Genomic DNA, 10,443 nt, shown 5'->3' with positions numbered 1-10,443 from the left:
TGGTATATGTGACCATTGATGGGTCGAGTCACGATAAATGTGACGAAGGCCGCTTTGATCCTGTATTGATATAGTCAATGGACGAGATTGTTAGGAAATACCTTTTCAGTGATAGCAATTTTTGAGCTCATAAGGTTATACACAATTTAAGGAATCATATGGTGCCCAAGTGGGAGATTGTTGGATTTAATCTAATAAATCTATTTGTGGGCACATATGATTAATTAATGTGTATTGCTATCTTTCAGGATAACCCACTAAAGTGATCAATTAAGTTGGGTTAATGAGTATTTAAATATAATCATGGGGTTATATGTACAGATACCAGGTTGTAATTGTGATTTATTGAGGGGCTAAATTACAAAATTACAACATCTATAAATAAGGGGTTATGGTCCCTAACCTAGGGTTACATTCTCTAATTCTCTACACCCCCATCTAGCTAGAGAAATTCGGTTTTAGAGAAACCCTAAGGTTAGAAGATCCAAAACCCATCCCAAGGTTCATCCATGGATTCAGGTATAAGCTTCCGCTCTTTTGATTATTGTTAATCTCTTTGAATTAATCATGGCTATATGATTTTAGATCTTAAGTTTTATGATTCAGATCTAACATGTTATGCATGTTTATGTGACTAAGTTGAGATGTATTTATTCTGAATTTCGTATTTTAAACCAGTCTGAATTATTATCACGTAGGCTCTCAAATAAAATGAATTAAAAACGTTCTAAAAAACCAGGGGCGGTTTCGTCATTCACGGTAGCCACCGCCGATCATTGGCTGCATGCTCCCTGTCACGAGAGGAACGAGTGTCTCTGCCGCGTGACGTTGACCCTATCCCCTGCCGCGCTGTGAAAAATGACCACTTTAACCTCGTTGTTCACCGCCTAGGCAAGCCAGATATCTCAGTAGGAGACAAGGGTAATTTGGTAATCATTCGAAATTATACACCATTAGTGGTAGGACCACGGTAAGAAAATCAAACATGGTAGGCGCCATCCCAAGCCACAAACGACCATAGTTCTGATATAATTAGCATTTATTAGATCTCAATTTTTCTATGTCATTTTCGGGGGGAAAAAATCCTTTTAATTGTAATCATTCAATAATAGCTACATGATCATGAGTAATTCAGACTGATATATTATCTCCGCAAATCACACTTTAGACGACAAACAACTATTATTGAGTAAACAATTACTCCACGGCATTCTGAATTTTAACTATTTTATTCTTTTGCTTGAGATAACAATAGATAACTATAACAATAAATAACTATATTTTTTTAAGGAAAAGGATGAGATCTCGGACATATTACCACTCAATATATATAACTTTCTTTTTATTGTCTGGCAGATGGAAAAGAATCCATATTTTAAACTGTCCATGTATTTTTCATGAAAATAAAATCATAAAAAATGAAAATTTCAAAATATAAAACATAAATAAACAGATGGATGCAGAAAGGGAGGTGGTTTTTCTTTCTATCTATGATTCCTATGATAAGAATAATATTTCCCTTTCCCCATCAACACACTTCCTAATTAAATCTTGCCCAAAAATAAATAAGTAGTTAAACATTTTTGCATGGCATGCGGATTAATTTTGGCACCCATCACTTTTGATTAATGACGTCCCTGTCCACCGTCATTAGCTTTACCGCACTAACATCACACATGCCACCCACGTGCAGCATGGAATGTGTGTGTTAACTTTAAGGGACCACCTAACATGAGCATAATTTGGAACTATGATTAATTAAGCTTGATTACCTATGCTATTAGTTTAACGACTGATCATGGTGGGAGCACAAAATCTTGGGCTTGGTTTAGAAAAAGTTTGAAATTTGACTCCCAAGTACACTTGTGTCAATATTTATCCTTACGAAAGAAATGCTTTAAAGAAAAAGACATTTTTTGGAAAAGATTTGTAAAAGTTGAGAGTTTTAGAACACTTAGAATAATAGCATATTAATTAGGTATGTTTTTATAAGAAAACTCTCACTTTCATGCAGGCAAGATGCACTCATTCTTCATCTATCACTAAGAAAAAAAAAATCATAAGTATTCAACAAATAATCGCGACATGAAAATAGATCATATATTATTTATATACCGTTTATAAGATTCAAAGAATAATAATCATCATCTGTTTCCCATTTCACCCCTTTTTAATAACAAGCTTGATACCAAAATGATAAAAATCGAATATACACTTATCTACATTAATGATGTGTATAAGAAGCGAAAGACAGCTGAACGCAGCAATCGATCCCGTAAACATTTTTTTTCCTTGCATACAATAATGCGTGCCACAATTAAATGCTACAGTGTCCGAAAAGGGTATTTTAGTCTACTCGAACTCAATGGCAATCCTGAAAATGTACGAAACAGTGAAGGGCATTTTGAAAGCCACCTCCTTCGCCACCCCCCTTCCTAAAATCTTCCCTCCGCCCGCTTCCATAAAAAGCTGACTCCAGAAAAGAGCAGAAGATTTCCATTAATGGCGATCTCAAAAACCCTAATTCCATTTCGAGCAACTTAACCGTCACGAGGAACCCTAACCCTAGCCCTAGCTATTAATGGGGTTCCAGCTCCACAACGTAACCAACACCGCCACCTCCAAGGACCAAATCGATGGCCGCAGCGTCAACAGCCCTAGATTCACCGGCAACGTGACTCGCCGTGGACACTCCTTCAAGCGAGGGACCAGCGGCGGCGATCGCCACGAGATCGAGCTCCAGATCAACTCCCCGAGGTCGGAGAGCCCCGCCGGAGGATCGCCGACGGCGGAGGCGACGGCGGAGGAGCGGTGGCAGGGGAACCAGCAGGGGAGGAATCTTAGGTTTAGGATTGGATTGGGGAGGGAAATGTTTAAGAGGCAGTCGCAGGTGGCGGGGATCGTGGATCTAGGGTTTCGAGAGAGGAGGAGGATTGGGAATTTGTTGTTCCTTGCGTTCTGTGGCGTTTGCTTGATGCTCGGGGTAGTGAAGATCTTTGCTGGTGGTTGGTTAGGGTTTACAGGGATTTTGGAGCAGCAGGGAGAGTATCGGGTGAGTACTTGGTTTTGCTAAAGATGGAATTTTTATGTTGAGATCCTGTTCATAATTACTATTGGAGCTTATTAATTATATGATTTCTTTAGAGCAGTAGGTATTTGGTAAAGTGAAATTCTCCTTAAAGTAATTGACTTCTAACTGCGCTTTTTTGGTTTTTATATTTCTTTGGGTATATAATTGGATATGTAGGTTAAGATATACGGAATATACCTTGAAATTAATGTTTTGAAGAAACAATTTAGGATTTATCTGAAATTTTATGCAATTGTTTTGTTGCTATGTTTTAGATTCATAAATCTGTGGTTTCTATTAGGCTGGGATTGAAATCAACCTGAGTTAATTTGAGCTTGAAGTTGACTTATTTTATATTAAGCTTAGGATGAGCTGTTTGTTTGTTTGATTCTCTTTAATATTAGATGTTCAGTTTTTGTAATAATTATTGCTCATAAATTAAAGAATGTTATTGATTCACACAAATATTATAGCTTACACACATGATGTCTTAGGTACTCAGTGACATCATTCTCAATTGGAGTAAATGATAATTTTGTGTAGGGTTTCTAAGCTAGTGGAGAACATGGTTTCTGATTTGGACAATGGAGATTATCCTAGTTTGACTGAGGATTGCTTGTTTACCTGTCTAACAATCCTTTTCTAGTTAAAATTCGAGATTAGTGACTTGTAGCATTTGAAAAATAGTGATATTAGCACTTTACATAATGCATGAAGAGAAGTCTAGGTATCTTCTTACTCAATATAAGATGTAGGACTTGTTCAAGCTGGAAAATTTTTATCAACTTGAGGTTCAAGCTTTAGCTAGATTATTAAGTGACATGCCAAATGACATATGAGCTGAACATTGAACGAACCATTTAAGATAGCTTGTTCCTTAACTCGTGCTGTCACCATCAGGTGAGAGAGTGCTCATCCTGTCACTGATATCTTACTAAAGGTTTCCTAAACCTAAACTTTGTTGAGAGATTTATATATAAAATAAGAGGGCTCAATCAATTGTTATTAAGGCTTGACTGAGACACCTTGAACTCTCAAAGATTTACCGAGCTATTAAACCTCAGGTTGTGTCCTTTCTCTTCCATTCGTCCTTTTATCCTTTTCCTTGAAAATGTAGATATTTCCGCAGTCTTTCACTTCATTTCCTTCTAGTTCTTTGACTTTACATTGTTGCAGAAAAGCAGTAAGTTTCTCGCTCATTACCTTTTCTTTCTTTCACTCTCTGGAACAAGACAGAGAAGGAGAGGAATTTAGACAGCTTCCCATACTAAATATTCTAGCCACTAATAGCGGTAGATTGTTCATTAGTTCTCAAAAACACTTGAATTATTAACTTTTTGGCGAGTAAGCTTGCTGGAAAAGTTGGAAGCCATTTCGCTAGTTCTTTGTCCTATTGTATGCATTTGTAATATTTAAACCAATATCGTTTTGTTGTTGCTTCTTCCAATATATGTTAATCCTAAGGTTTGCTCAAATATATGCATGACATCATCCCATAATCTGTATTGGTCACTTCTCTCTCTCCCTCCCTCTCTTCTCCCTCCTTCTCAACTTCTATAACATGTTTATTGTGAAGATTTTAACTTCTGGTTCCTATATTGTACTCTTTGAATGGACTTAAGAAATATTGAAGGTGTTAATTTGGGTGATTACTAGGATTTATCTGGCACCCAATTTTCCGGTCAAAAGGTTCAAATATCTCATGATCATGGGCATAGGGGGCTTAGTGACAGTGAAAGAACTCTGAAAACGGTATCATCAGGAGCAGGAGATCAAAATGGTTTTGTTGAGGCAAGTCATGTTTGATGTAATTGTCGTGATCTTCTTTTTTTCGTTTGTAGCTCCAGAGACCCATATATTAATTTACTAACATTGTTTTCAACTTTCAGCTTAAAGGAATATGGGCCAAACCAAACAGTGAAAATTTCACGCAGTGCATTGGCCATGTGGATCACCAAAAAAGTAAGTTTTCTAGATTGTCGGATTCTTCTTTTTTCCCATGAAATTCAAGGTTTGGATTTTCTGCAGAGCTGGATGCTAAGACCAATGGTTACCTACTGATAAATGCGAATGGGGGCTTAAATCAGATGAGATTTGGGGTGTGACTTGTATCTTTAGATTTATATAAGCTGCAAGTAAAATGCTATAACACAGTATCTGATAAATCATATTACTGAATACAGATTTGTGATATGGTTGCCGTTGCTAAGATCATGAAGGCAACACTAGTTCTCCCTTCACTTGATCACTCCTCCTACTGGGCAGATGAAAGGTTCACAGCTGTTCTCTCGAAATTGCTTCAGTCTGTTAAATTACTGCAATGTGCTAATTTGGATCTGAAGATCTTTTCCCTTCCTACAGCGACTTCAAGGATCTTTTTGATTGGAAGCATTTCATTGAGACCTTAAAGGATGAGGTTCACATAGTTGAGAAACTGCCAATTTCACACGAGAAAATTGAACCTTTTACAAAGGCCCCTATATCCTGGTCTAAGGTAAAAACCAATACTGATCACTGAAAGATGTATTCTGATTTTACTTGATAAAATATGTATTCATGATACTTTAAATCTCTGTCTTCAGGTCAATTACTATAAATCAGATGTTCTCCCACTTTTGAAACAGCACAAGGTTATGTACTTCACCCATACAGACTCCCGACTGGCGAACAATGGACTTCCAACATCTGTTCAGAAGCTGAGATGTCGTGTAAACTACAGAGCATTGAAATATTCAGCCTCAATTCAAGAGCTGGGTGCCACCTTAATATCAAGGATACGCCAAGATGGAAGCCCTTATATTGCTCTTCATTTACGGTAAGGTCTTCTTTCATATAAATGCAGTTTTCCAGTTCTCTTTAAACATGATTATATCTTCTAATTACCTGTGCATCATCTTTCAATTGTCTTCTTTCTTATTTTTCATGCTGTATCTTTCTTCTTTTCTCTTCCTTTCGTGTTTGATAGCATTTGGTGGGGCATTGGGAGAGGGGAAGGCAATTATTATTCAATACTCAATGCTGAGACTTAGACGCAGACCCATTAGGACTTCTTGTTTTTTTCTTCTTGTGATCCTTTCTAGATATTACTTTTAATCAGTTTCCTTTTTTAGTACCATGATACCTTATATCCCTTTCTTGTTTACATGTGCCCTGAAGGTGTCCAAATTCTATTGACATGGCAAAATTTGCAATAATAGAGATGCCTAGTAACACTGTTCAAACAGACATATATTTGCTCTAGTAACGGTCTTTGTGATCTAGAACATTGATTTCCTGGGGATCTTGGCAAGTAAAAGTCTTCCAGTTGATTGTAGTCTAGTTGCGATACCACCATGCTGATTTCAAGCCAAAGCCGCAAACTTACCTTTGTTGAGGTGATTGTAGTCTAGTTGCGATACCACCATGCTGATTTCAAGCCAAAGCCGCAAACTTACCTTTGTTGAGGTATAAGTTGGAGAATTCCAACTAAATAAAGCTGATTTCAAGCCAAAGCCGCAAACTTACCTTTGTTGAGGTATAAGTTGGAGAATTCCAACTAAATAAAATAAATAAATGAAAGATGAGAACTGTGAATAAAATAGGATGATTAAGATGGTAAAATAAAAGAAGAAAACTTCGTAGAAGTATCTGTTGATTCAAGCAGTCATGAAAGGTGATAGATTTACTTTTGTAGTGTTCCACCATTTTGTTTGTAAAATTGTTTACACAAAGCTAGTTGAAATGCTACAGATATGTGCAAGTTAACCCTCTTACCAGGCTATGATTTCCGTACTTATACACAACATATTATATTCGTCGTGAGTAGTACATAGGTGAGTGTTTTGATTCCAAATAGCAGCCTCAAAGTGGCACTCAAGCAGAGTGCCTCCCCAATGTCCCCATTTCCCTCTCCATTTTGGCCTTAAGGTCGCCAGTTTCCGGGAACGCAGGCTGAAAGCAAATAGGGAGGGATGTATGTGTATACTGGTCTGCCAAATCCATCGTATGGTATTTCTTTAGTTCAAAGGAACCTTTTTGAAAGCTCTTGACTCTTTCATCGATGTGGTTTCGATGTTTCAATCCAGCAACCGAACCACTCTCCAAGAACAAAACCATCTGGGTCTTGGGGTCTACGCATGGTTCTCAAAATGTTTTATCATTTAAGCCCTGTTTTGATATGAGCTTCATGATCTTAATGAGGCTAGTTGTTACTCCAGAAACGTAACTAGAAATTCAACTAGTGAAAACACGAGGAAAGGGAGAAACACATGTTTTTCCTGCCCTCCTGATTGGCTTTTCTATTTTTCCTTTTTGTATGGAGCAAAATTGCTGGCTTTGGACAAGGTCAAATAAAAACAAACCAAATTGTTGGGATTGATTCTGCACATATCTAAGCAGACTCTTAAACAACGATTGAAGGAATTAACTCGGGCTTTTATATAGAAAATATCAGGAGATGTATCCAATTCATTACTATTGAATGTTTACCTGCTTGGCACGACTTTCGTGTTTGCATTATTTTCTTCAGAATTTTCCACTGTACTTCTCTTAAAAAATTTCCTTCATATGGCTCTCCATGAGAAACTTTCTTAATTCCTATCTTCTCGATATTGCAGATATGAAAAAGACATGCTCGCCTTCACAGGTTGCAGTCACAGTTTGACATCTGAGGAAGCAGAAGAATTACGGCAAATGCGTTATGAAGTAAGTCACTGGAAGGAGAAAGAAATTGATGCAGTTGAGAGGCGGAACCTGGGCGGTTGTCCTTTAACTCCAAGAGAGACTTCCCTTCTGCTTAAAGCATTAGGGTTTCCGTCAAGCACACGAATATACTTGGTGGCTGGTGAGGCCTTTGGAAATGGAAGTATGCAGTATCTTACGAATGATTTCCCCAACATCTACTCTCATTCTACTCTAGCAACAGAAGAAGAACTCAGTCCTTTCAAAAATCACCAGAACATGCTGGCTGGATTGGATTACATTGTTGCTCTTCAGAGTGATGTTTTCATTTATACTTATGATGGGAATATGGCAAAGGCCGTGCAGGGACACAGGCGATTTGAAAACTTTAGACAAACCATCAGCCCGGACAGGTAATATATATCCTATTGCATTAGTTTTCTTGATCTGATAATGTGATTATTTTGACTTGTGAATATGGGATAAGCAGTGACTACCGTGAGATATCGACATATTTCAACTGAAATATGTATTAATGGAAATTACATTGGTTATTAACATTTCAAATTTGAAGCTGAATACCAAATTCCAATTTTCTTATATTTGAAGTTCATATGCAACAGTTTTACTAAGCTAAATGTATCCCATATAGCTTAACAGTAACTAACAAATTTGTCTGTTCATTGTAATTTTCCTTCGACATATATTTAAAAATTTCAGAACAACTATTTGACTGCCACCTGTAGGGTGGTGAATAATATGTCCCTACTATAGTTGAGAACGACTAGTAACCCAAGAACAAATGTGTAATTGGGGATGCCCAAGTCCTTCTGGTTGATAATTTCAAAGACGTGCCACCTGTAGGTTGGTGAATAATATGTCCCTACTAGAGTTGAGAACGACGAGTAACCCAGAACAAATTTCAAAGACGTGCCATAATATCTGATAGTCAAGGAAACACGGAAATTGTTAAGAGTAGCTTTACCTACAAATGTGTAATTGGGGATGCCCAAGTCCTTCTGGTTGATCTTATTGAATTTGCTGCACGTTTTACAGTTTATAGTCAATTTAACATATCTTTTTTTATATTCCGTTCAAAAGAATATTTTTTAACTGAATTCACTTGCATTTTCTTGCAGGTTAAATATTGTAAAATTCGTTGATGAGTTCGATGAAGGGAATATCTCTTGGAAAAAGTTTAGTTTAAAGTTGAAAAAACTACACAGAGACAGAATTGGTGGTCCATATTATAGAGAGCCTGGAGAGTTTCCGAAGCTGGAAGAGAGTTTTTACGCCAATCCCCTGCCAGGCTGCATTTGTGAAAAATCACATAAAAGGGAATAAACTGATTCTCCAGAGGCCATGATTTCTCTTCTTGCTCCCTGGTCTTTGGGGACACTGGTACAGGATATACAGAAACTCCTTATAGCAGCTACGGATATCAGTTCTTTTCGCTAACATTCATCATAAAATCTCTAAAGATAACATTCTTCCGATTCAATTGATAGTTTCTTGTTCGAAGGAGTAGAGTTGAAGCTTTCCAGTTTCCAGAGCCTATACGCTAAAAGGAATAGAATACATCGCCATATCCAGAAAAGAGATTTGGGGGCGGAAGGGACTGCTACGACAATGGATGGATATAACTAACATGGAACTCGCTGTCGCAGTCTGTTAAGCCCGTAACAATTGGTGGCTACCGTGTGCATCAGGATGCTTATTCTTCCTACTATAGAAAATTTAACAATCCTGGAAGCAAGTGTGAGTAATTCTTAGAGGGAAGAATAGTTAATTGACGAGGGAATTCTTTTTTGTCAGTTTTTGCCAGTTATTGATGGATATTGCTGTTGTTTATGTGACCTTTTATATGATGCATAATAAAGGCATCAAGCCTGTTCATCTTTCTTCTGGCCTGTGCATGTTTAGGTACTAATATTGTGCTGCTGGTAAAATGTTTGTTCTGCACTGATAAATGCGGTAGCAACCTCTGAGTGCGAAGATTAGCGGGGAGAGGCAAGCAGTCGGCGTATGGCCTCAGTCCTGACTCCTGAGTTGCAGATGGGCCGGTCTGCGTTCAGGGCACCATACCCGATCTTCTTCCCGTCGGCCTCCAATGTTAACATCGGATGAACCTCTGAGTCCATCATCATCTCTTCACCATCATCTTCTGCTTAGCAATCCTGCTGTTATGTCACTACTGTTGCGCCCCCCATTGCACAAAGACGGCAATGGGGAAAAGGCCATGATGTTGTCAGGCTCAGTGGACGATCTTGGAACAGACGCAGTAATGAGCTGGATGACTGCCATCCCAACCAAACAACATATGGTTGCTATTTCCTTCCTCATCTTATTATGATTCCTCAAATACTCTATCACTCAATGGCTACATATGAATCTATAAGGTCGGTGGAGTAGGGGTAGGGTGATATATATTTATACACATTTATTTGGAGATAAAGAGGACAATGAAGCAGATTACAATGGGTCCATAGGGTTGTGAAATGGGTGGTAAAGCGCACCACACACTTGTAAAGGACCATGTACTTCATATATTTTCTCCTCCTTTCTATCACTACTTGCTGACACTGTACACTACGATCATCTTTTCACTCGCCGGTTCACATTACGTGGACTACATTAAAGAGCAGTTATTGACTGAAGAAATTGCGGAGAGGGGGACTATTTTCCTTTTCATGATTTAAACACAAGGTTTTGAA

General features: G+C 37.9%; 1 protein-coding gene across 1 annotated transcript; it reads left to right on the top strand.

Moving 5' to 3' along the window:
• On the top strand, positions 2,438-9,634 carry LOC109844557 (uncharacterized protein At1g04910-like). Its single transcript, XM_020413639.1, has 9 exons — positions 2,438-3,052; positions 4,727-4,861; positions 4,960-5,032; positions 5,099-5,169; positions 5,254-5,342; positions 5,432-5,564; positions 5,653-5,885; positions 7,666-8,142; positions 8,869-9,634. Exons 1-9 carry the CDS (start codon positions 2,582-2,584, stop codon positions 9,071-9,073), a joined length of 1,887 nt encoding a protein of 628 aa, XP_020269228.1. The 5' UTR covers positions 2,438-2,581; the 3' UTR covers positions 9,074-9,634.

Source organism: Asparagus officinalis, chromosome 6 (assembly GCF_001876935.1).
Source record: "Asparagus officinalis chromosome 6, Aspof.V1, whole genome shotgun sequence".
Lineage (NCBI taxonomy): Eukaryota > Viridiplantae > Streptophyta > Magnoliopsida > Asparagales > Asparagaceae > Asparagus > Asparagus officinalis.
This window is presented reverse-complemented; position numbering and strand designations above follow the sequence as displayed.

What these genes read in the sequence shown, in the direction of transcription:
- LOC109844557 (XM_020413639.1), top strand. Translation starts at nt 2,582, where the DNA reads ATGGGGTTCCAGCTCCACAACGTAACCAACACCGCCACCTCCAAGGAC. An exon ending in CCCCTATATCCTGGTCTAAG is followed by an intron (nt 5,565 to 5,652) that starts GTAAAAACCAAT and finishes CTCTGTCTTCAG; the next exon opens with GTCAATTACTATAAATCAGA. An exon ending in TATATTGCTCTTCATTTACG is followed by an intron (nt 5,886 to 7,665) that starts GTAAGGTCTTCT and finishes TCGATATTGCAG; the next exon opens with ATATGAAAAAGACATGCTCG.